A 26,633-nucleotide genomic window follows, 5' to 3' on the forward strand; every position below is an offset into this window, starting at 1 on the left:
CAACACTGGCTAAAGCAAAAAAACCCACACATGCTACAACAGAAGCCAAACAAGGAAATGACGACAGGTACAAATTTGCTCTCCCTTAAAAAAGTCTTCAGAATAGACATCCTGCTGAGGCTGGGAATGCCTCTGCATTATGCACTCTTTGGCACTCGTACTAAGAGCAATGGATGTCAGCTGCGATAGATGACTCCATACTATGGCAATGTGTAACCTCTAGATTACATGGTGTTACAGGGGTCAGGACTAACACTGGTCCTTTCCCCGAAGATGCTTAACGGATTCCACATTTGCCCAGCCTGTCCATACAAGTGAATTCACTTTGCTGCAGGTGCCCTGCTCTCAGACAGCAGTTTGCCTTCACTGACACTGACAATCAGTTTCCCAACAAGACAACAGCGGACGCTAGAGCGGAGGAAATTTTACAGGTCTCCCTGGGCCAGCTGTCAGTGACAGCGTAACCCCACAGGCCAGATGGCCACTACTTTATGGGGTGGAGAGACCTGAAGCCTTCTCCACCCACCCCAGAGATGCAGGGGTTTCTGCTTGTCTTTTTACCTTAGATAACAGGGGAAAAAAAGTGTAGTCTTTCCTGTTCTTGCCGGAGGGCCTCCTGGGTGTCTCAGAGCAAGTGTATGGGGGGGGGGGGGGGTTATCACTCCGCGATGAATATTTAACAGAGAGATCCTTTCCCCAAACATTAGTCAATCATTAATGTCAAGACACTGAAGCGACATTTTTAACAGTCTGAACCAGACTTAACCTCAATTGCTTAGATATCGAGTCTCCTGTGATGGCAATGCCACTACTTACTCCAGTCACTCGAGAGCCTTCCAGGGTAGGCAAGAGCCACGTCTCTAATGTAACCAAACAAGCAGAACACAGATCATTTTAAAGCCGCATGGGCTACCTTTGTACAGGACAAAGCAGCACTAGAGGGCAAAAGCCCAGTTCTGTACTGTGCAGATCTCCTTTCAAAACTACTCAAAAGCAGGGCTAGGAAGCTCTTTGTACATTCAAACTGCAGAACACACTGAAATGAGGAAGAGACGCTGCCGACTCTCCTGATGGCTGCTGCTGCTAGAGCAATGTTTGGTACAGATACCCTCTCTTATAGGCACTCAGGGGGTAAAACGTAGCCACAACAAACTTGCCATCAAACATCCTTCCAGTGAGCAATTTCTGGGCAGCTTTGGAATCACCAGCATTTGCATATTCAACGAAGACCTGGAAAGACAGAGACAAGGGCATCACTGCCATTGAGTCACAGACCCCAGGGATTTCATCCATCACCCACTGATTGGGTAAGTTTGGCTTTATTCCTTTCCTCCTTAGTGAGGAATTATCGCTAATGAACTGCTTTCCTTGCCTGTAGCTCCAGAGTGCCCTCAGCAGACTCCGTGGGACTAGAACAGCAGGGAAGGGGGTCACACAGCCCGAGTCTGTAGGGAGGGCCAGTTAAGATTCTACCTACCATTCCTCATTTCTCTGGACTAGACATTTAGCAAGTTGGCGCTGAACATCTTAACACACCCCTTTCTCACCCCACTTTCCTCATCCTCCACTCTGTACCCCAAACCCTCCCCTAAAACTAGTCTGGCATCTCTTAGGCTAGGAAACACTGAGCTACCTTGCCAAATTCATGCTGCTGCACAACAGAACCAGATACTTCTAGTTGCACAGTACTGCCCTCATCCAGCAGGATTAATGCTTGACAGTCAGGCTGGCAGTGTGAATATCAAGCCCCTTCCCTTCCACACTTACTTGGCCTTTGCCAGGATTCTCCTTTGGAACAAGCATGGAAACCACCGGGCCGTATTTCTGACACTCCTCTCTTATGTCTTCCAGCACATCTGAGGGAAGAGAAAGCCATGTGGCCTGTGCTTTGCAAACTATTACCAGTTATAAACCACACTAGGGCAATCCAACTGTGTGGAATGTGAGCAGTCCCGACTGAGTCTGGATCAGTCACTTCTCATCGTACACTTAAGTCTCCTTCTTTGTCTGCGTACACCAGAGATGTCCCAATGTCTGAGTGAGCTGGAATCTGGCAGCGACCCAGCTAAGACCAAGAGAATCCTGGCAGGGAGAGGGAAGGTGTGCCAGAGGCTGGGCAGATAGTGAAGTGACTTGCCCGAGCAAGGCCGTGGCTAAGCCAGCACTGGAGAGTTCTCATGATGGACTGAAATGCTACCTCAATAAAAATGACTTGCCCAAATACCCTCTAGTTTGGTGAAAAAATTCTCTGCTGGCCCCTGGTTTGGCAGAACTTCTGCTGCAGGTTTTGAGGAAGGGGCAATATCAGGGTTAGCCTACAGAGTGGCTGCCATTGCTCCGCAAGGACACATACTGGAAGGAAGCGCTAAGCCTACAGGAGGGAATTCCAGAGAGCAGCCACCCAGCTCTCCCCACCCTTCATATCTTCATACCTACTCCACCTGCCCCTGATCTATAGGATCTTCTGCAGATCTCGCTAGGCCCAGGAGGAGCCAGGTGCTCAATGTGGCTCACAGCAGCTCCTGCAGATTTTAAAGAGGCAAGTCTGGAACCAAAAACAAGAGTCCTGGGGGAGAACCTGGGGAAGCAGGTGGCAAACTGGGATACCAGCTGGGGAGCCAGGGAATCTGCTCAGCTAGCGTGCTCTCCCTGAACTCTGCACTGTGGTGGGAGGGAGGCCATAGGAAGCACAGGATCTCTGGGGTGCTACAGGGAGCCTGGAGTCCAGCTCCAGCTTCCTCCTGCTACCCACTTGGGCACATTGAAGCACATGGTGGTCCTGAGGCACCCTACGCTCTTGCATGAATAGTAGGCAGCAATCCCATCATGGTGCCCAGGAGAGTACTTATCCCATGATGCTCCAGCTCTTCTTAAACCCCATTAACTTCACCTTCCCCACCAGGAGTCAAGCACTGAAGGGAAGATGCTACCACAAGCCTTGGTGTGGGTGTGGGGAACTGTTATTTTTCCCTAGCCGCTGGGGTGTCTCAATGACTTTTCTGCTCCATAGCCCTGCTACTTGGGAGGTGGCGACAGCCCTGCTGCTGTCTGCCTCCCCGGTGCCGACTGTCCCCCCGCCTGTCCACCAGGAGAGGGAGGGGATTGAAAGATTGCCACAGGAGAAGTACAGGAACATTTAGACAAGGCTGCTGCTGGGAGGCAGCAGCGACCTGGTGTCAGACCCAGGAGCATGGAGGCTGGGGAGGGGCATTGCTCTCTGTTCCCAACACATGGCAAGGGGGCTTTTGTACCTGGAGTATTCCCAGCCCCCAGAAATGCCTGCACTCAGTGGGCCACCCACTGATTCTGCTTGTCCCAGAAGCATCAGCAGAAAAATCATGTTATTTAAAGGGGTCTCAGTTCCAGACAGACGACATATAGTGTCTGGCAGAGCGCTGCGTCCTTCAGTCACCAAGTCTCTGCTACATCACAGTGGGAACAAGCCCCGTCTAGGACAAGGGTGACAGCCTGGGTCCCCAGAGGGGAAACATTAGTGTCACGGACTAGACACGTGTGGCTGCACTGCTTGCTCACAGGAGTGGGGCCAGTCCTGTTCCCTGGTGTGTGCACTCACTGATCGTTTTGCACAGCTAGAAGCTGGAAGTTCCATGAGTGCTCTGTACTGGGTTATAATGTCACTTAAAGCAGGGAGGAAACCCGGCTACTACAAGCCAGGCTCTTTGTGAAGAGAGCTCATCCTATAGCCTACCCCCATAGGGGGCTCTCCTAGTTTTCTCCGAGCGTCTGCACTTTGTACACAACGTTGCTAATGTACGACAATACAGATAGATTATTTTAAATCTCTGCTGATGTCTGAATGACATCACTCAACGCATTTCAGCATTCTCCCCTCCCTCCCACCCTGTTCTGCACATGCAGGTGTCTGGCGCTGCTTTGACCCATTGGTTATGTGCTCAAGCAGCCCTTCTAGCCATCCATGAACTTACCCCAGTCTCTGGGTCACCCTCTCTAATCAGCTAGGCCCAGTCTCTTCTCAGAGCATTCTCTGCAACTCCTGCCGTCTGGAACAGCCTTCCTGTACCTATGCACTTGTTTCAAATCCCAGCCGAGTTTCTTTGCTCCCTTTTCCTTATGCCTCTAAACTCTCACCCCACTCTGATCCCAACAGCATTCTGGGATGTGGATTTGTACGACAACATTACTGCACTGCAGTCTGTAATACAGATACCAACCTTCATATTCTTCTTCACTCTGAAGAGAAGCATCACTCAAGACATTGAGCAGCCTTAGCACTGGAGTTGGAAGCATCATCAGATCTTCAATATGGGGAGCTGCTTTGCCACCACCCAGTTCCATAGAAGGAAAGGCATTAAACGGGAAAGCAGGGGGAGGGCGAGAAAGGCTGTATCAGTATTTACACTTTTGGAGGTACAGTTTTGTTTCCCCTCACCACATACATGCATTACACCCTGTAGCCATGCTGTGTGCAGCTGGCCTCAATCTGCACATTGACCAGCCTCCCTTCCAGGAAGGCTTTGAGTGCAACCTGTGAGACCCAAAGGCCAGAAGGTTAGTTTGCCCAGAGACAGTGGCTGAAAGTGATTTTAAAGGCACAGAAGCAGTGTGAATCAAGTCTGAAATTATTGCTATTCAGCTTGGATTCAGACATTGACAAGGGTCCCCAGGGCCAAGGTAGCTGGACCAGGTGTTACTTATACAGCAGGATATAAAGCCCTTCTACCCCGTCAATGAAAGGAGAGTTACTCATCTTGCAATTCTACTTCTCTGTACGTACCATCACTGCAGGATTCGCACTCGTGGGTACCATGTTCAAGCAGGTACCCACTCCTCTTGACCAGTGTTTTGCACAAGCTCCTTCTATTCCCAATGTCACAGCCTCAGTTCCCCCAAGAATATTTTCTGTCAGTTCCTGAATGCATGTGAAGCAAGACCTCCCTTCCAAATCCAGCTGTGCACCACTGCACCATGAGAACTGCACAGTTCACAGTATCAAGGGCAAAAGAAAAGTGCTGTTTTTTTTAAATGCAACCCTTTGCCTTAGTGTAGGGCCCCGTATTCTGGGGAGGTGGAAGGATGGGTGAGTTAGAACCCTGTGTGAGCTCTTCACAGAGCAGAATTACAAAGTAAGCGTCCCTTCTTTAAAGGCAAGTTGCCACTCTTGGAGAACAAGAAGCTCAAGGGATGCCTAGAAATCCTGCCATGTGCACTCTTGCTGCAGTGTGACCAGCGAGGCCAGCAGGCCAGCACAGAATAGCAAGATCCTAATGAATGGTTCGTCATCAAAAGACAACCAAGACCTCTAACAAACCCTAAAGCAACAAGAACTGCCCATGCCTTCAAAGGTATGAGGCGGGGTAAGTTCCCTAACAGACCACGAGGCAGATTGTAGATTGAGACCATGGCAGTCTGACCCACCTTCCCTCAAGGCCCTTATCTGTAGGTTACAGCAGCCGGGAAAGCAAAGAGGCAGTCCCTGGAGTTTTCACTCAGCTCTAACTCTGCCCAGCTAGTTGGGGTCTAGGAAAGTTTTGGAGATGAGCTCCTTTAAGGGCCTTATTCCATGTAAGATACACCCATAGGGCCTTCCCAATTAAAGTGGGAGGGGGCAGCCTCTCTAGGATGGAGAACGTTAGGAGAACGTTAACCAGCTAAGCAGCTATCTGTCCTAGAATGACTCAAGACCACCACCACCTCGCTAGACCTGTGTCAGGAGGTGCTGCAGTCCAGAGTGTGAGTGGAAGGAACAAAGAGTTAACAGGCAATGGCTGCTTCCAAAGGAAGCTGATCAATTTAGGAACGAACACTTAAGCGTCAGACCGAATGCAGCGGAGAAGGGGAAGAGCTCTAGTATAAACCACCGGTCCGAGGGCTTGCCTATGTGAAAATTTAGTTCACAGCAAGCTGGAGTGTGACTCTACCCCCACACTAGCCTGCCATGGACTAAGGGTACGTCTATACTTACCTCTGGGTTCGGCGGGAAGCAATCGATCTTCTGGGATCGATTTATCGCGTCTTGTCTAGACGCGATAAATCGATCCCGGAAGTGCTCGCCGTCGACGCCGGTACTCCTGCTCCGCGAGAGGAGTAGGCGGAGTCGACGGGGGAGCCTGCCTGCCGCATGTGGACCTTTGGTAAGTACCTTTACGTTCGAACTAAGGTACTTCAACTTCAGCTACGTTATTCACATAGCTGAAGTTGCGTATCTTAGGCCTGGTCCACACTAACCCCCCAATTCGAACTAAGGTACGCAAATTCAGTTACGTTAATAACGTAGCTGAATTCGACATACCTTAGTTCGAACTTACCGCGGTTCAGACGCGGTCCACACGCGGCAGGCAGGCTCCCCGTCGACTCCGCGGTACTCCTCTCACTGAGCTGGAGTACCGCAGTCGACGGCGAGCACTTCCTGGTTCGACTTATCGCGTCCAGACCAGACGCGATAAGTCGAACCCGGAACTTCGATCCCCAGCCGCCGAACTAGCGGCTGGGTGTAGACCAGCCCTAAGTTCAAACTGGGCGATTAGTGTGGACCAGCCCAAAGTGTCCATGTGGACTCCGCTGATTCGCATGAACAGTTCGTTACCGTGATTTGACTGAGTCCCATTTCAAAGTGGACTAGATCAAAGTGCACTAATAAACTGTTAAAGCGATTCAGCAGGGTCAACGTGGACAGTTACTCTGCAGCAGGCTAGTATGGGGTAGAGTCACACCCCAGCTTGCTGTAAATGAAATATTCCTGTAGACAAGCCCTGAGTTTGCTGAGACAGGACCATCCTAGAATATCAGGGTTGGATGGGACCTCAGGAGGTCATCTAGTCCAACCCCCTGCTCAAAGCAGAACCAATCCCCAACTAAATCATCCCAGCCAGGGCTTTGTCAAGCCGGGCCTTAAAAACATCTAAGGAAGGAGATTCCACCACCTCCGTAGGTAACCCATTCCAGAGCCTCACCACCCTCCCAATGAAAAAGTTTTTCCTAATATCCAAACTACACCTCCCCCACTGCTACTTGCGACCATTACTCCTTGTTCTGTCATCTGCTACCACTGAGAACAGTCTAGATCCATCTTCTTTGGAACCCCCTTTCAGGTAGTTGAAAGCAACTATCAACCCTCCCCCCCCCATTCTTCTCTTCTGCAGACTAAATAATCCCAGTTCCCTCAGCCTCTCCTCGTAAGTCATGTGCTCCAGCCCCCTAATCATTTTTGTTGCCCTCCGCTGGACTCTTTCCAATTTTTCCACATCCTTCTTGTAGTGTGGGGCCCAAAACTGGACACAGTACTCCAGGTGAGGCCTCACCAATGACGAATAGAGGGGAATGATCACATCCCTCGATCTACTGGCAATGCTCCTACTTATATAGCCCAAAATGCCGTTAGCCTTCTTGGCAACAAGGACACACTGTCGACTCATATCCAGCTTCTTGTCCACTGTAACCCCTAGGTCCTTTTCTGCCGAATTGCTGTCTAGCCACTCGGTCCCTAATCTGTAGCAGTGCATAGGATTCTTCCGTCCTAAGTGCAGGACTCTGCACTTGTCCTTGTTGACCTCATCAGGTTTCTTTTGGCCCAATCCTCTAATTTGTCTAGGTCCCTCTGTATCCAATCCCTACCCTCCAGCATATCTACCACTCCTCTCAGTTTAGTGTCATCTGCAAACTTGCTGAGAGTGCAGTCCACGCCATCCTCCAGATCATTAATGAAGATATTGAACAAAACCGGCCCCAGGACCGACCCTTGGGGCACTCCGTTTGAAACCGGCTGCCAACTAGAAATGGAGGCATCGATCACTACCCGTTGAGCCCGACAATCTAGCCAGCTTTCTATCCACCTTTTAGTCCATTCATCCAGCCCATACTTCTTTAACTTGCTGGCAAGAATACTGTGAGAGACCGTATCAAAAGCTTTGCTAAAGTCAAGAAATAACACGTCCACTGCTTTCCCCTCATCCACAGAGCCAGTTATCTCATCATAGAAGGCAATTAGGTTAGTCAGGCATGACTTGCCCTTGGTGAATCCATGCTGACTGTTCCTGATCACTTTCCTCTCCTCTACGTGCTTCAAAATTGATTTCTTGAGGACCTGCTCCATGATTTTTCCAGGGACTGAGGTGAGGCTGACTGGCATGTAGCTCCCCAGATCCTCCTCCTTCCCTTTTTTAAAGATGGGCACTACATTAGCCTTTTTCCAGTCATCCGGGACCTCCCCCGATCACCATGAGTTTTCAAAGATAACGGCCAATGGCTCTGCAATCACATCCGCCAACTCCTTTAGCACCCTCGGATGCAGTCCATCTGGCCCCATGGACTTGTGCTCGTCCAGTTTTTCTAAATAGTCCTGAACCACTTCTCTCTCTACAGAGGGCTGGTCACCTCCTCCCCGTACTGTGCTGCCCAGTGCAGTAGTCTGGGAACTGACCTTGTTCGTGAAGACAGAGGCAAAAAAAGCATCGAGTACATTAGCTTTTTCCACATCCTCTGTCACTAGGTTGCCTCCCCCATTCAGTAAGGGGCCCACACTTTCCTTGACCTTCTTCTTGTTGCTAACATACCTGTAGAAACCCTTCTTGTTACTTTTAACATCCCTTTCTAGCTGCAACTCCAAGTGTGATTTGGCCTTCCTGATTTCACTCCTGCATGCCTGAGCTATATTTTTTTATACTCCTCCCTGGTCATTTGTCCAAGCTTCCACTTCTTGTAAGCTTTTTTGTGTTTAAGATCAGCAAGGATTTCACTGTTAAGCCAAGCTGGTCACCTGCCATATTTACTATTCTTTCTACACATCGGGACGGTTTGTTCCTGCAATCTCAATAAGGATCTTTAAAATACAGCCAGCTCTCCTGGACTCCTTTGCCCCTCATGTTATTCTCCCAGGGGATCCTGCCCATCTGTTCCCTGAAGGAGTCAAAGTCTGCTTTTCTGAAGTCCAGGGTCCGTATTCTGCTGCTCTCCTTTCTTCCTTGTGTCAGGATCCTGAACTCGACCATCTCATGGTTACTGCCTCCCAGGTTCCCATCCACTTTTGCTTCCCCCTGTTTGTGAGCAGCAGGTCAAGAAGAGCTCTGCCCCTAGTTGGTTCCTCCAGCACTTGCACCAGGAAATTGTCCCCTACACTTTCCAAAAACTTCCTGGATTGTCTGTGCACTGCTGTATTACTCTCCCAGCAGATATCAGGGTGATTGAAGTCCCCCATGTGAACCAGGGCCTGTGATCTAGTAACTTCTGTTAGTTGCCTGAAGAAAGCCTCATCCCCCTGGTCTGGTGGTCTATAGTAGACTCCCACCACAACATCACCCTTGTTGCTCACACGTCTAAGCTTAATCTAGAGACTCTCAGGTTTTTCTGCAGTTTCATACCAGAGCTCTGAGCAGTCATACTGCTCTCTTACATACAATGCAACTCCCCCAACTTTTCTGACCGGCCTGTCCTTCCTAAACAGTTTATATCCATCCATGATAGTACTCCAGTCATATGAGTTATCCCACCAAGTCTTGATTATTCCAATCACATCATAATTCCTTGACTGTGCCAGGACTTCCAGTTCTCCCTGCTTGTTTCCCAGGCTTCTTGCATTTGTGTACAGGCACTTAAGATAGCTCGCTGATTGTCCTGTTTTCTCAGTATGAACCTCTCAAACCAGACATGGTGTTGTAATTGTAGGAGTCCTGACCCAAAAAGGAGTTGTGGAGGGGTCGCAAGGTTATTGTAGGTGAGGTTGCAGTATTGCTACTCTTACTTCTGCACTGCTGCTGGCGGCAGCGCTGCCTTCAGAGCTGAGCAGCTGGAGAGTGGCTGCTGCGGGCTGGGAGCCCAGCTCTGAAGGCAGAGTCGCTGCCAGCAGCAGCACAGAAATAAGGGTAGCATGGTATGGTATGCCGCCCAGCTCTGAAGTCAGCACAGAAGTAAGGGTGGCAATACTGTGACTCCCCTGCAATTCCCTTTTGGGTCAGGACCCCCAATTTGAGAAATGCTGGTCTCCCCCCATGAAATCTGTATAGTATTGTGTAAAAGCACACAAAAGACCAGATTTCATGGTCTGTGACGCATATTTCATGGCTGTGAATTTGGTAGGGCCCTACCCATGGGTAGCTCCAGCAAAATGAACTGACTTGTGGAGTGAGGGTATCACAATGCGATTGTAGATAACAAGTCTATCCCCAGTGCAGCCAACTTCCCAGCAGAACTGGACTGTAGGGAGCTCTGACCCAGCTGTGTCAAAAGTGAAAGCGAAAGCTTCAAGCGATATTCTAGATTAACTCTCTAAGAAAGCACCAATCAATGCTTCCTTCTGCAGCACCGCCTCACACCATGCAAACAGGCAGAGGAAGGCTTTCAATACCACCAGATCGTCACAAGGAGCAGAGCTAGGAACTAAGCTATAATGGAATTGCAATATAGGAATCACAATCTGAAGCACTGACCTACCAGCCATGCAGTGATCCCAGAAGACAGAGCGGTTGCTGGGTAAAACAGCACCGGGAGCGGACTGTTGAGATGCTGGTCCCCCTGGAGTTGTCAGTGACCCAGAGCAACATAGACACACATACTCCTAAAACTTCACCCTGCATGGCACCAGGACATGGAAGAACTCATTGGTCTACTATCCTGAGTCAGTGTCTTGGTGGGGAAAGGGTGCTTCTGCTGCTCCATCAATAGGACAAAGGCATCAAACACCAAGCCTAAGACATTCCCAGGTTGAAATCTTCAATGCTTCATCCCAAGTGGGACCCCTGCAGACCCCACAATGCGCAGCCCCTTGAACAATGCTGTGGAATGCAACTCCTAATTCCAGACTGCGAGCGTCTGTGCTTCGCTAAGCAATGGAAATCCACAATTCTTCCTGTTGGGAAGTCTTCAATACCAAGCCCTCCTGGACTCCCACTGCTGTCATTCCCAGGAGGCTCTGCCTCCACATGGTGCCCAAGACTTCAGTGAATCAGGCACCAGGAGCTTTGATGATGAAATGGGACCCAGGGCTGAGCTGACAGGTCTGATCTGGCAGAAGTGCTGCTTTTCTGCATCTCAGGCTGTGGAGATGCAAGTTCTTTTATTTAGCATTAGCCAGCTAACACTGTTCAGTTGCTTTGTTAACGAGACACGCACTGGCCTAGACCCCTGGAGAGGTTACATAGCTCCCACGTGGTGGTGGCCCAGGGAAGGTGGATTTCTTGCAGCCTGTTTCCTGGTGCTGGAAAGCCTTGCCTCTCTGCTTTCCATGCTCATCTGGGAGCAGAATCCAACAGATCTGGGTGCAGTGACCTGGCTCTTAGGGGCTCAGCTGACTTCTCCTGTCAAGTCATTACTGTAGCTCAGCCTGGCTGGTATGCAGGGGGAGACAGCCTGGCGGGATGACCACAGATGTATCTGTGCTGCCTCCCACTGTCCAGCACTTCAAAGGACATTGTACCGCTGCTGTGGCTAGAAAAGCCTCAGCTGGTGGGCACCTCAGAGCCTGGGGAAGTGAGGATGATGCTTTAAATGGTGATAGCTACCTGATGTCTCAGAAGACAGCTCAGGCCTCAGCCCCTGGGCATTTCTCCAGAGGCTCACCACTTTAGAGCCCAGTAACACTGCTGTGATGGAGCATCTCTGCTGCTTGGCACCAACATGCCAACCTGCCAGAAGGCCTCAGTGGGTGTGCCAGTGTCTTTACTACATCACCACAACGCAAAAGCCCAGGACCACCTCATGTTCTATGGCACCAAGCCATAATGGAATACTGCATCCAGTTCTGGTGTCCACACCTCAAAAAGGAGGCTACAAAATGGAGACATTCAGAACAGAGCTACAAAGATAATCTGAGGTCTGGAAAGCCGACCTAACAGTTGTCTAGTTTACTGAAGAAAAGGTTAGCAGATGACTTGATCATGGTCTACAAGTCCCTATGGCTACATCTACCCTGCAACAAAAGACCCATGGCCGGCCTGGGTCAACTGACTCGGGCTCCTGGGGCTCAGGCTGCAGGGCTAAAAACTACAGTGCAGACAGTCAGGCTTGGGCTGGAGCCCGGGCTCCAAAATCCCATGAGATGGTTGGGTCTCAGAGCCCAGGCGTCTACACTACTATTTTCAGCCCGCAGCCTGAGTCAGTTGACCTGGGCTCTGAGACTCAGCGCTGCAGGTTTTTCAGTGCAGTGTAGATGGACCCTGTGTAGGGAGAAGACTCTTGAGAGCAGCAGGTTCTTTAATCTAGCAGACAAAAAGGCAGAACAAGATTCTCCAGCTGGAAATGGAAATCACCAAATTTCAAACTGAAAATATGACAAGTGTTTTGAAACACCTCGGGTGCTGAGCCATTGGAACAACTCACACGGGCTGGGCTGGGGTCTCCTGCACTTGGAGTCTTTAGAGCGTGACTAAGTGATGGCCTTCTAAAAGATCTGCTCTAGCGCAACCGTATGGCCTGTGTTATTAGGTGGGCAGCCCAGAGGGTCCTAAATGCCTTAAAACGCTACGAGCCTACACTAGATCTTACACAGCCCTAGAGCTGTAGTATTGCAAGCAGTCATAGCTATATCCTTCTGAAGTATGAGCCCCATTTTACATATGGAGAAATGGTCACAGAAATTACAAGACTTGCCCAGGGTCACGTAGGAAACCTTCGGCCAGCCACAAACAGAACCTGGATCTTCTGGGTCACAGTCCAGTGCTTTAACCACAATGCCCTAGTGTCAATGCATCAAAGCTCCTTGCCTTCCCAAAGCCCCGAACCTTCACATACACATGCCTTCATTCTTTTGGGCTCAAGAGCTGTTGCGCAGTCTGACCGTAATGCCCTCGGGGGCAGGTGGACAGAAGAGCCATCTAGAGCCTGCCGCTGTCTTTCAGCAGGAAAGGGCCAAAAATTACCCTGAGATGCAGAAGTTGTACTCTCTAAAAGTGGGAGGAGCCCTGGCTCAAAAAGTCTGCCAGGCAGAGCACTTCCAGGTAGCTGGGGAGATAATACTTCAAATGCAACCCAAATCCCTCACAAAACAGGAAAAGTGTTAACATGCTCCCCAACCAGCCAGGCACTGAGCCTGCCCAGAGTAGCTGTCCTCAGCCCAAGGCTGCCGGCTCGAATGAAGCTACTGGCCTGAGCCCTCACAAACCAAGGTGTTCTACCAAGGTCTACGAGAATTCTTTGAGGGGGTCAATAAACATGTGGACAAGGGGGATCCAGTGGATATAGTGTATTTAGATTTTCAGAAAGCCTTTGACAAGGTCCCTCACCAAAGGCTCTTAAGCAAGGTAAGCTGTCATGGAATAACAGGGAAGGTTCTCTTATGGATTGGTAGCTGGTTAAAAGGTAGGAATAAATGGTCAGTTTTCAGAATGGAGAGAGGTAAATAGGGGGGTCCCCCAGGGATCTGTACTGGGCCTACTCCTATTCAACATATTCATAAATGATCTGGAAAAAGGGGTAAACAGTGAGGTGGCAAAATTTGCAGATGATACAAAACTACTCAAAATAGTTAAGTACCAGCCAGACTGCGAAGAGCTACAAAAGGATCTCTCAAAACTGGGTGACTGGGCAACAAAATAGCAAAGTAATGCACATTGGAAAACATAATCCCAATTATACGTATAAAATCATGGGGTCTAAATTAGCTGTTACCACTCAAGAAAGAGATCTTGGAGTCATTGTGGATAGTTCTCTGAAAATATCCACTTAATGTGCAGCGGCAGTCAAAAAAGCAAACAGAATCTTGGGAATCATTAGGAAAGGGATAGATAAGATATAAAAATATCATACTGCCTCAATATAAAACTATGGTACGTCCACATATTATTGCATGCCGCATCTCAGGAAAAAAAAAAAAAAAAAGATATTGGAATTGGAAAAGGTTCAAAAAAGGGCAACAAAAATGATTAGGGGTATGGAATGGCTGCCATATGAGGAGAGATTAATAAGACTGGGACTATACTGCTTGGAAAAGAGATGACTAAGGGAGAATATGCTAGAGGTCTATAAAATCATGACTGAGCATGAAATAAGGAAGTGTTATTTACTCCTCATAACACAAGAACTAGGGGGTAACCAAATGAAATTAATAGGCAGCAGGTTTAAAACAAACAAAAGGAAGTATTTTTTCACACAACGCACAGTCAATCTGTGGAACTCTTTGCCAGAGGACGTTGTGAAGGCCAAGACTATAACAGGGTTCAAAAAGGAACTAGATAAATTCATGGAGAATAGGTCCGTCAATGGCTATTAACCAGGATGGTCAGGGATGGTGTCCCTAGCCTCTGTTTGCCAGAAGCTGAGAATGGGTGACAGGGGATGGATCACTCAATGATTACCTGCTCTGTTCATTCGCTCTGGGGCACCTGGCACTGGCCACTGTCGGATGGACTTTTGGTCTGACCCAGTATGGCAGTTCTTATGTTCCAGGGCCACTCTGAGCTTTGAGAAGCTTCCTCTTCTGCAAGCCTCTCCACCCCACACTTCACACAGCTCAGGGAAAGCTGCAGAGACTCAGCAGAAGCCACTTGCCAGCCCAGAGGCGAGAGGCTCCACACCTGCTAATAATTTACACTGGCACTAATGAATAAGGAGTACAGCTGTGCTGCCTAAAGAGCTAAAGCAGCAGAAGGCAAAGCCATGTGTGCAGCTCCTGGGGGGACTGACAGACATTCGGGGGGGGGGGGGGAGGGAGGGTAATTGGACACAACATGGAGAGGGTCAAGACTCCAAAGAGGCAGGAGTGTTCCCGACTTTTCTCCAGCTGGAAGCTTGTGACCCAGCGTGCGATTTGGCGCAGATGGCCTTTCCATTTCAACTGAAGAGGAAATCACACTGTTGGATCCAAGAGGGCAGTGCTGACTGAGCAACGCAGTGACCCCAACACCAGCATGCAGTGTGATTTGCTATGTAGTCCCCAGAAGGAGGACTTGACTCCCACTCGTGCCTGATCCATTGGACCACACTGCTGCCTTCAGTGGGCAGTGTATTGACATTGCTCAGCTGCTAACAAGCTTAATTTGATGAAGCACTAACAGAAGCCACTGTCAGACAGCTTCCCCTCCCCCCCTCCCACGGTGCTTCACAAGCCCCGAGATTCATACTCAGGCCTTGTCTACACTTAAAATGCTGCAACCGCGCCGCTGTAGTGCAGTAAAGACATTACCTACGCCCCGATGGAAGGGCTTCTCCCACTGATGTAGGTAATCCACCTCTATGGGAGAGTGGGAGAATTCTCCCATCAACGACTGCGCCAGGGGTTAGTTTGGTTTAACTGCATTGCTCAGAGGCTGTGGATTTTTCACACCCGAGCAATGTAGTTATACTGACCTAATTTACTAGTGTAGACCAGGCCTAAGTGGGAAACAAGGTAACCATATCTATCTATCTATCTATCTATCTATTTGCTTACCCCGGCATCTAGAGCTCAAGGCTACCCAAAAGGGATTTCATAGTACCCATAACAGGCACATATTACTGGTTACCCTTCTTCTTTGGGTGGTCAAGTAAATGCTGGTTTTGTCTAAGTTAAGCAGAATCTGTGAAAAGTGCCTGCCTGCCCTTCTAGAGGGAGACCAACACTTTGTGGCCTCCAGCTAGGGAGACAAGCCACAGTCAGATCCTGTGCACAGGGTGAAGCATGGGCAAAGTTTGAAGCAGCTGTGCTGCAGAGGACTGGTGGCTGCCATCAGGCACAAAAGACCAACCCAGGGAGAATAAGTGAAGAAAGCCTGAGGGGCAAAACAATTCCAGCTGGACACAAGGGCTCCTTGCCCTTGATGTTAGAAGCCTGAGGCGGATGGAACTACACAACTTACCGAAGGGAATGCTGAAGAAGGGGCTGCACAGGGCCTTTGCAGCAGTGGCTCTTTTCGCTTGGTCATCATGAAGCATGCTAGAAGACAAAGGGAGACGTCATGTTTTTGCACACAGCATCCCCACAGCAAAGGCAGTGATGAGATCTGCATTTCAAGTGAGACTGGAACCTTACGTACAAACCCCACAGCACATCTGCCCCCTTACAGCACTCTCACACGTGGGATTTCTGTGCACTTTCTTTTGTTCATAGTCTCTGAGAATTTCGGCGTTACAAGCACCTTAAAGGGCTTCTTACAGGAGTGTTTGGTGAGTAACTTTTCCAGACTCCTCTACCAAAACTGAGTTTGGAAAGCGACACTTAGATTTTAGCACAGGCCATGCTGATGAGTGGTTTCATTTATACCATCAGTTATAACCATTTCTAGCTACAGGTCCATGATTGAATATTCTCCTACAGATGCTGCCCTATGGCTGCTCCAGAGTCTACCCTTTCACAGTGAGATGGCTGTTCTCTGAAAAGCCTCTGCATATTCCCATTTACAGGATGGCAGGCGACCGTGCCACAGTGACCTAGAACCTTCTGGGGAAAGCTGTGATCACTGGGGCTCACAACACTGGATGCTCAGGGACAAACGTCTATCCCCTCCCCCAGCCTCTGTTTTTAGGTCCTCTTCCCCAGGGGAACTCTGATTCAGCTGCTGCTCAGAGCTTCCCCCACTAGCAGCAGGGAAGTGACATGACTGGAGCTCCATTGCAGCCCACCAGGCAGTCAAGTCAGTTTCGTTGCTGCTAGAGTTATTGATTTACTCTGCTGCTACTTGGGAAGGATCAGAGCAGCAGCAGCGGCGCTGAGCCCTCTCCTCTACTAACTTAGGAACTGCAGATGCTCCTATTTGGACCTTATTGACATCACAGGGAAGGCATTTTTCCAAACATGTTTCATCTACTGGCTTAAAGAGATGCTGCCAACGCCTCATCACCATCAATATTTTTATACAAGTTCCCCATCACCCCATTCCCCGGACGGCAACAATGGGAGTGCTAGCATAGGCAGGCCACCAATGTTCTCTACACCCACTCTGTGCAGCCCTGCTCACACAGTAATTAGAATACCAGGAGTCAGGCACTCCTGGAGCTGCACTGCCAGCACAACCATGGGAAAGTTTCAGGAGAGTAGGCAGCCTAGGCAAGGACTGCAAGACTCCTTGGTATCTGAATGCAAGACAAACCTTTACAAGTAGAACAGTACTGCTTGGATCAGCATACATGTACCTCAGAGTAACATGTAACATTTGCTATTTGCAATATACCTCTTGATAAGGTCTCTGAGGTGATAGGCTGGGATGGCTGAATTTACCACACCTTCACTGGCAAAAATGTGATCAATGATGGCAGAACTGTTTGTCTGGAAAGCAAAAGCAACCAGGGTTAGAAGGAAAATAAAATCCTGGGGTGAACATTCACCAAAACGCTGAGACTGAGGGGGCATTTCCTATGGGTAGGACCCTACCAAATTCATGGTCCATTATGGTCAATTTCATGGCCAGAGGGTTTTAAAATTGGTCAAATTCACAATTTCATATGTTTACATCTGAAATTTCATTGTTGTAATCATGGGGGTCCTGACCCAAAAGGGGATCATGGGGGGGGGGTTGCAAAGCTGTTGTAGGAAGGTCACAGGATTGCCATCCTCACTTCTGTGCTGCCTGCAGAGCTGGGCTCTGAAGGTAGCAGTCCCAGAGCTTCCTGCAGCAGGAGGAGGCTCCCAGAGGTGGAGGTAAGTCTGATCTCCCAGTGCTGGTGGGAACACCCCAGCCAGGGGCTACTAAAGGCTAGCACTGGCCAGTGGCGGATTAAAGCATGGGTCCTGGCCAATTTGGGCACCCTGAGCTGCAGGTGGGGGGGGCAAGCACCAGCACCCCAAGCCATGGGAGGTGGAAGCCCTGAGTCCGGGCAGAAGCTGTGGGGTGGAAGCCCTGCGCGCAGCTACATGGCTGCTGCAGCGCAGAAGTGAGGGTGTACCACACTCACTTCTGTGCTGCCTTTGGAGGTAAGTCTAATCTCCCCACTGAGAGCAGCTGTGCAGGGGAAGGACAAGTCCTGTTTCTCCCTAGCTCAGCCTGGACTAGCAGTTAGGAGCCTCCAGCTGGGAGGCTCCAGCAGAAGGGGGAGATCAGATTTCACAGGGATGAGCTTATTTCACCGTCTGTGACACATTTTTCAGTTCCTTACTGGGAGTCTTTCTGAATGATGCCTATTGCCAAGAGAGGAGCTGGAAATAAAAGTGACCATTTCAGAGCAGAAATGTGGAGTCAGTCAGTCAGACATGCCTTGCAGCACTCTCCTGTCCTCAGTACACTCCTAGAGTTAATAAACAGCCCTTCATTGTGAGAGTCGCACTAAAAGCCAGAGAAAGTTATTGCTTTGTCACCATGCCACTGAACTAGTTTGCAGAAACGTAACTGATCTATTTCACTTTCCATTCTGGTGTTACACCAAAGCTGGCAGTCTTACAAACAGAGCCAAGATCTAGGCTAAGTGTACACTGCAGAATTTTGTCGACAAAAGTGATGTCGCTCTAATTAAGCCACTGTTGCATATCCACACTATGCTCCTTGTGTCAGTGGAGCGCATCCACACTAGCAGCTCTTGCATTGACACAGAGCAGTGCACTGTGGGTAGCTATCCCTCTGTGCAACTGGCCGCAGGGTGCTTTGGGAAGGGTTTGCAATGCCTCCTGGGGCAGGTACAGCATCATATGATGTAGATTTCTTGGCCATCCTGCTAGATTGGCAGCTTCTTTTCAACTGAAGTGTGTGTGTGTGTGTGTGTGGGGGAAGACAGTGTGTGACAGGGTGTGTGTGGGGGGGGGGGGAAGAGTGTGTGTGTTGGGGGAGAGGGAGTGTGCTGGCACGCTGTCTCTAAGTTCAGAGCAGTCGAGCTCAAAACAGTGAACAGAGCGGTCACAGCAGGCATTGTGGGATACTGGGGGAGGCTAGTTCTGGTGATATAATGAACAGCAGTGTCTACACTGATGCTTTGTCACTTTAAGTTTGCCACAAAAAGCTCTCTGCCTTTCGTGGAAGTGGTTTGATTTTGTCACCGAAACTGAAGAGTTTTGTTGCCAAAAGTGGCATTGCAGTGTGTACACCTCCATTGTTTAGTCGCCAAAAGCTGCCTTTTGGCAACAAAACTCTGCAGTATAGACAAGACCCTAGACAAGACCCAGTCCTGGAGCCTTAGCATTTCACCCGTCCCACAGTGTGAATTCAGGCCCCAAAGAGACATCCCCATCCTATGGACAGGTGCAATTTTAGTGCTCCAGAACAGTAACTCCCAAGAAGGCTGAAGAAAGAACTAAAGGGATGGTTTCAATGCATTTTCTGGGCATTGGGAATAGCATCATATAAGCAGGATAAAACAAGGGAGCACAAGCTCCTCCAGCATGAACAATGACCCTGGATTTGGGAATCCAAAGAGCAGCTTTTCCTCACCTTCCATTCCTGAGATTGGACAGTATGTTTCAGTTTCATTCCTGAGAACATTTCCAGTAAAACGATTCCTAGACTCCACAGATCTACAGCAGAGGTACATTCCGTTTCACTCTGGAGCCCCGCCTGAGCAAGGCAGTTCTGCAGCTCTGCCTCTGGAGCCCGATACCCGTCTGTCTGAATGTATTTCACATCCTAAGGAAGATCGAACATAGAATACTAGAACCAGGATTCAGCCAATTCCCTCCCCCCCGCCCCCTTATACCAGCTTCCAGAGTCCTTTCCAGATAGGCCAGGGGTTCTCAAACTGGGGGTCGGGACCCGTCAGGGGGTCAGCGAGGTTATTACATGGGGGGTCGTGAGATGTCAGCCTTCACCCCAAACCCCGCTTTGCCTCCAGCATTTATTAAAAAGTGTTTTTACTTTATAAGGGGGGGGTCACACTCAGAGGCTTGCTATGTGAAAGGGGTCACCAGTACAAAACTTTGAGAACCACTGAGATGGGCAGCTTAACAAAAGCTTGCTAAATCTCCAGGTGTTAAACAGCCAGCCAAGTTTAGAAAGGTCAGTCTGTTTTGGTAGCCCAGCCAGCAGTTTGGTGAGACACTTTAAGAGAGAACCACCTTCCAGTAAGAAAGCTAGTGGCTCATTTTGACATCAGTGATTTGTATTGGAGATGAAAGTGAAAGGCAGAGCACCAATATCAATGCAAGCAGTGTCATCCTGGACCAGTCCAATGATCATCTGAACAGATATCCAGTCTCCTGCCAAGGAGAATTCTAGATGCTTCAGAGTAAGGTGTCAAGTCTGCATAATGCTCCTCCAAAAACTAATACAGTATATAAGGACAGAGAGGACTTCTGGGCCTAGCTCATGATCAGCTTATGTCAGAGCAGAGAGGACTGATAATGGCTTCTGTTCAAATACTAATATTTTAAAGCTAAATCCTAAACAAACATCTGTAATATGCAGGCAGGGAACTTAAATATACTTTCCCCCCAGCTCTCCTCTTCCCCCGCAGTCAGAAAAAACTGCAGCAATCAATTCCTGTTCAGCAGCGACAGCTCTGCCTTTTGCTACTGAAGAGAAAGTAAAATGCCTATACGCTGCCTGTTCAAAGAAAAGAGAGATGGCAGCAGAGGAAATAAACTACATGCCCCCTTGCCTTTATAGGGCTGCTCCGAAGCATCGTTTTAGAGTCAAGCCAGGGCATTACAGCAGAAGAGAAGAGTTTGAAACTAAATTCTCCAGGCAAAGTGTGGAGCCAGCCAACTTTACCAGGAACCCATTCAAAGAGAATTCATTTCAGTTCAACTAATTGACTGTACATCTCTTGCAGATTTATTCTCACAAAGTGCCTTTCATCCGAAGGAGCCCAAAGTGGCTTGTAAACTTCAAACTGACATACGAGCGGTATAAAAAGATCCCTTCACCCACTCTAAGTGCAGACATGTTTGAAGCAAAACACGGCCGAGGTTTAACCACCCAACTAAACAGCAGCTTAGGGCAGAAAGATAACACTGGCTAGCTAAAACCGAGAGGATATAGGCCAAATATAATTCCCAAATCTGGAATTTAGCCACCTCTGCCATCGGGAAGAGCCAAGATCACTGGTAACCACAAGTGGTTGAGACCTCATTTTACCAGAGAACCTCTCTAAAAGCCCAGCACCCCCTAGCTTTAAGTGATAGAAAGGGAGATATTTTTATTTAAAAGAGGAGAACCATGTCAAAGAGGCCCAAGAGTCAGAAGTGAGGAAATTGAAAATCACAGACAAGCAGCCCTAGTGGTCACAGAAGGCACTTACGCACCTAAACAACAGGGGGAAGAGGACAAGCCAGCTTCAGTCTGTTCTCATGGCAAGGCTCGAGGTTATTCAGGTCAACCTGGATGGCTCCCAACACCAAAACCAGGAAATTCAGCCCAGCAGAAAGGTCCAAATACAAGAAGCGAATTAGGATGGTTAAGAAGGAATTAGAGGAGCAAACGCGACGGGAAAACCTCAACACATTCTGCTAGGCAGAGTAACAAGTCACTAGCACAGCATGGCAGACAGTCACAGGTCCCAAAAGCACTTCAGAGCAAATTGGCCATGCCACTAACTAAAATATGCTCATTAAAATCAGCTACTGTACCAGAGAGCTCAAAGATAGCAAATCAAATGGATGACCTTGGCAATCAGACAGTGAGCCTTGCTTTCAGTACCAGGCCAAGTGGTTGAAATAATTGAATCATAGAACATCTAGATGAACAGGATACAAGAGGGACAAACCACCACCACTTCTGAAAAAGAAAATCATGTCAGTCTTGTCTACTACTATTCTTAGTGGGTGTCAGCCACAAGGTGGATGAAGGAGAACCAGCTGACAGGCAATCTGGACTTCAAAATCCCTCTGACAGACCCCTCACAGGAAGCTATTAAGGAAACTAAGTAGTCCCAGATGAGAGGTAAATTAGTGTCATATGTTAACAGTGAGGTGTCCTACGGCTCCTTAGGAGGACTAGTGCTGTTTAACATATGAATGATCCAGAAAAGGGGCTGCCCAGGAAGATGACGAGATTTACAGATGACAACATGGTTTAAGTTAGCTGAGACAAGTAAAGCCTGAAGCACCAAAAGGGGTCTAACAGAGCTGGGTGAATGGAGGCTGCATGGTTTCAGATGAAAGTCGGTGTTGATAAATGCACGGTAGTGCACATCAGGATAAATAATCTGAACTGTCCATACACCGGGGGCAGGGGTGGGCGGGCTCCATATTAATGCTAGGCACATGGAAAAGGAACCAGGACATCCTTGCAAAGAGCTCAGTGAAAATCTGCTCAATGTGAAGTGGCAGTCAAAAGATCAAACAGAATGCGAGGATTCATTAATAGCATCACCCTATCTTGGAAGGCACATAGCAGAAAAAGAGGTCAAAAGATGGGTGAAAACTGAGTGACAGTGAGATTTTCATAGGAGAGACTGAAAAGATGAGGGTTGTTAAGCAGGAGGTGAATAAGAAGGGACATAGGGTAATGGTCGTACATAAAATAAGGAATGCTAGAGGAGAGCCTGTAGATTTATGCACCTGTTTACCCTCTTGCACAATACAAGAACAAAGGACTGTCTGTGAAATTGAAAAGCAACACATTTAAAAAAGGCATTTAAACCCAATGTTTAATCACCCTGAGGAATACACAGCCACAAGGTATCAAGAGACTAAGATCAAGAGAAGGATTAGATATTTACATGGATAATGGGAACATCTGCATCCTGTTAGATGAGATACAAGCTCATGTTCCAGGGCACAGGCCAGGCACTAGCTATCTGGGTTTAGGAAGAAATGACCCTAGGGGCCTACTACTTCCTAGCTGCACCTTCCTCTGAAGCATCTGGTTATCGGCCACAATATGGACCACTGGTCCGACTGGGTCTTCAATCCCTACATTCCTACAGAGCTGGATCATTGGCTCAGTAATGATCCACAGAGACGGGTAACCCCTAAAGAGTCACCAGCCCAGCAAATCCACATAGCTGCAGACAGTTGACAGGATCACAGCACAGTGACATGAAACAGAATTAAGTGCTCCTATAAACAGTGTTCCAAACCTGATACCCCTCTTTGAAGCTAAGCCCAAAGTCAATGAGTTTAAAGCACTCTTCCTCTGCGCTCCACAGGATGTTGCGTGGCTTGAGGTCTGCATGCACATAGCCTTTGTGGTGAAGGAAAGACAGGGCCTCTAACACATCACGGGCACAGTGCTGGATCATCCACATGGAGCAACCCTGATGGCTGGAGTAGAGAAGCAGCTCTGACACGCTGATGTCCAGCAGCTCCAGCAGGAGGCAGCGAGAAGGGCCATTTGCAGAGAAGTGGTTGGTGAACACGCCGTACAGCGTCACTGGAATCAGACAAGGGCAAAGCTGGTGAATTCAAAGTGACTCCAAGTTGAGCATCAGACCCGTTCTGCTTCCCTTTAGATCAGCGAGGGAGCATACGGAGGCTGAAAGCAAAGAACTTGCTCAGCTGGGCTTGGAAATCCCCCAGCACAGACAGGCCTCTGATGCCTGCCTCTCCCCTCACATGACACCTGCACTGTCGTGGTGGGGAGGGGAAGAGGGAACGGGCTGGTTTGGGAGCGTACAGAGCCAGCCTGCTAACCCTTTTCTTGCTACATTTGCACTTTGGACTCCAAGCAAGGAACCAGCAGATTATTCAAAACTCCTACTGGTTCTGCCAGAGGCTGGATGCATGCTTCATCACTTTTCCCTTCCCCCACCCAGCATGGGCACAAGGAGGCAGGGCATAGCAGCCTGCAGCAGCATATAGGTGGCACCTGGTCTCAGGGCAGACCCCCCTCCACACTGATCTGCCAGATGCTGCAGGATGAAAAGCCCTAGAACACAGGAGGGTACAAAGCACCCCCCAGCTTCAGATCCCACCCTGGCCCAAAGCACAGCCTGCCCACGTGGGGGACTGGGGCTGGTAATTGGAGGTTGTGGGGTGGGCTGTCCTTGGTCTGACCTGATTACCACTGCTGCAGTGGGTGAGTTGTGCAGAGGGCATTCCCATGCCCGGTGCTGCAGGGGACTGGTCGGTAGCCCTAGGAGGTGACCCTGGCATAGTTCCTCAGGCTGCTGTAGGGAGCAGGTGTATCCAGTTCCCCAGGAAGGGGTCCCAGCCCATTTCCAACATTGCAGTGGGGGCCCCCATCAGGATGTCGCTGGGGCAGGGAGGGTAATGTCCCCATCCTGGCTCAGGAGAGCTCGGGTTAGAGATGTTGCTGGGAGGGGCTATGGGCCCCAACACAGCCTGGGGGAGGTCCCAGTTACCAACACTGTGGAGGGGGATGGGAGGCCAGGCCAGGGGTGAGGGGGAGCCAGGGTCTCTGTCACTGCTGTGGAGGGGTCCCGGCTCCTGATGTAGCAGTTGGGGTGTGTGTGTCTCGGCTTGGTGGGAGATCCCAGGGAATGGTGGGGGGTCCAGGTTACTCGTGTTGTGATGGTGGGTAGATCTCTGTCCCAGGGCAGTTGGGTCCTGGCTCCTGATATTGCAAAGGGATCAAAGACGGGGAGGAGGGGGGAAGAATCTTGGTTACCGATGTTGCAGTAGGGGAGTGGCAGTCTCTATCTTGGGGAGGTCCTAGCCCATGCAGGGGGTCCCAGTTACCTCATGCTGCAGTAAGAGGGGCCCCGTTCCGATTACTGACATTATAGCTGGAGATAGAGCACCACTGGCCTGGCGGTACAGGGTTGTGAGCTAGTGAGGGAAGAGACCCTGGTTACCAATGTTGTTGAAGGGTTGTAGTCCCTGATGTTATGGTGGGGGGGCCAGGCCTGGTGGGGGTACTGGCCCTGTTACCGATACTGTGGTGGTGGGGAATGGAGGTGGGCATTCCAGCCCAGTTGGACCAGCCCAATTACTGATGTTGTAGCGTGTGGAGAGGAGGATGTGCTGTGGTGGTGCAGGGGGAAGGGGGGGGCAGGGTTGGCAGGGGCCACGGTCCCCATTACTGATGCTGTGGAGGGGCAGGGAGAGGGGGACCAGGGCTGGCAGGGGCCTGGGTCCCTGTTACTGATGCCATGGGGGTGCAGGGAGAGGGGGGCCAGGGCTGGTAGGGTTCAGGGTCCCTGTTACTGATGCCATGAGGATGCAGGGAGAGAGAGGCCAGGGCTGGCAGGGTCCCTGTTACTGACGTTGCAGAGTGGGATCGGGGGGCCCTGGTTACTGATGCAGTGGTAGGCCTGGGGGGTTCTGGTTCATGAGGCAGTAGGGATCCCAGCTACTGATGTTGCAGTAGGGACAGGGGGTTGGTGGTTCTGTACCGGAGGGTGGGGGTACCACAGTTAGCAGTGTTGTGGGGAGATTGGGGTGCAGGGGTCCTGAATCCTGATCACTGATGTTGTGGGAGGGTATGGGGGTCCTGTCCCAGCCCTGTCTTAGTTACTGGGGGTGGGAGTAGGGGGCCCAGGAGGGTCTTAGCCCAGAGGACTAGCAGGGGTCCTGATTACCAATTTTACATAGTGTCCCAGCTGGAGGTGCTGGGGGTCGGGTCCCAGCCTAGTTACTGAAGTTGTGGGGGTGGAAGTATGGGGGTGTGTGTGCTGGCCAGGAGGTCATGGCAGAGTCCCAGATGTTGCAAGGATTAGGAGGAGCGGTCCTGGCCGGTCCCAGTTACTGGGGTGGGGGGTCCAGGTTGTGGGATGCAGGGAGGGTCCTGGTTACAAATGTTGGGGGAGAGTGCAGGGCGTCCCAGTCCAGGCATGCAGAAGGCCCCAGGTGGTTCCGGTTACCCATGTTGCGTGGGGGATCCTGGTTACGGATGTTGTGGGAAGGGTCATGACCATGGAAGCCTGGCCTGTAGGCAGTGCCAGGGGTTCTGATTACTGATGTGTGCATGTAGGGGGTCCTGTCCTGGGAGAGGGATGCCAGGGGTCCCAGGTACCTGTGTTGCAGGGGGGTCCAGACCCAATCCCAGTTACTCAGGGGTCCTGGCCAGAGAGTTCAGGGGAATCCTGGTTACTGATGTTGCTGGGGGAGTGTGGGGCATGTCTCAGCAAATCCCGGTTACTGGTGTTGCTGCGGGGGGGGGGGGGGGGGGGGGGGAGGGGGGGGGGGTGGAAGGGGGGGGGGGAGGAAGATGAGGGGTGTCCCAACTGGCCCCGGTTACCAATGTTGCCAGGGAGTGCAGGGGCTCCTGGCTGGAGCACACAGGGGTTCCCAGTCGGTCCAATTATGGGGACTTGGAGGGGGCAGGTGGCCCTGGCTACCGATATTAGAGGGACAGGGAGTCTAGGGCTGGCCATGCAGGAGGCCCCAGCTGGTCCTGGTTACTGTGGTGGGGTCCTGGCCCAGAGGATGCAGGGTGGGCCCTGGTTACAGATGCTGGGGTGGTGGGCAGAGGGTCCCACCAAGTAGCACAAGAGGCTGTCTGTTACTAATCCCTTTACTGATGTTGTGTGTGGGGGCGGTTCAGGTTACATGTTGCAGGGAGGTGCTAGGTGTCCTGGCCAGTGCCGGCGATCAACGCTGCTGGGAGGCGGGGGGGTCCTGATTACTGATGTTGTGCAGGGTCCCGGGGGGCCAGTCACGTTACCGATGTTGCCGGGGAGGGTGGGGGGAGGTCCCGTTACCGATGTTGCCCGGGGGGGGGGTAGGGTAGGGGGGTCCCGTTACCGATGTTGCGGTGGCCCCGCAGCTGCTCCAGCGCGGCGCGCTCCTTGCCGAAGCCGTACTCCGGGGCGCTGCGGGCGGCAGGCCCGGGCCGCGCCGGGGGCACGAACTCCTTGACGGCGCCGAGCAGAGCGCGCGAGTCCCCGCAGCAGCTCACGCGGAAGACGGAGGCGGAGGCACCGCTGCCGAGCTGGGCCTGCACCTGCCACAGGCGACCCAGCGCCTCCAGCAGCGGGGCCCCGGCCAT

At 50.5% G+C, this 26,633-nt stretch overlaps 1 protein-coding gene across 1 annotated transcript; it reads right to left on the bottom strand.

The window, feature by feature from the left end:
- LOC112112255 (serine/threonine-protein kinase Kist) lies at window positions 1-26,633 on the bottom strand. Its single transcript, XM_024208108.2, has 8 exons — window positions 26,390-26,633; window positions 22,822-23,114; window positions 19,236-19,427; window positions 17,052-17,146; window positions 15,741-15,817; window positions 4,194-4,292; window positions 1,768-1,856; window positions 1-1,230 (listed from the first exon to the last, which is right to left on the bottom strand). Exons 1-8 carry the CDS (start codon window positions 26,631-26,633, stop codon window positions 1,084-1,086), a joined length of 1,236 nt encoding a protein of 411 aa, XP_024063876.1. The 3' UTR covers window positions 1-1,083.

This window comes from Terrapene carolina, unplaced genomic scaffold (assembly GCF_002925995.2).
Source record: "Terrapene carolina triunguis isolate 2854851 unplaced genomic scaffold, T_m_triunguis-2.0 Scaffold212, whole genome shotgun sequence".
Taxonomy (NCBI): domain Eukaryota; kingdom Metazoa; phylum Chordata; order Testudines; family Emydidae; genus Terrapene; species Terrapene triunguis.

Bases quoted from the DNA above. Each gene is read 5' to 3' on its own strand.
- LOC112112255 (XM_024208108.2), bottom strand. From the start codon at position 26,633: ATGGCCGGGGCCCCGCTGCTGGAGGCGCTGGGTCGCCTGTGGCAGGTG. The intron at 4,293-15,740 runs GTAAGTTGTGTA...GTGGCAAAGCAG, and splicing joins CTTCTTCAGCATTCCCTTCG to CTCCCCATATTGAAGATCTG. The intron at 1,231-1,767 runs GTAAGTGTGGAA...CTGTCTTTCCAG, and splicing joins AGAATCCTGGCAAAGGCCAA to GTCTTCGTTGAATATGCAAA.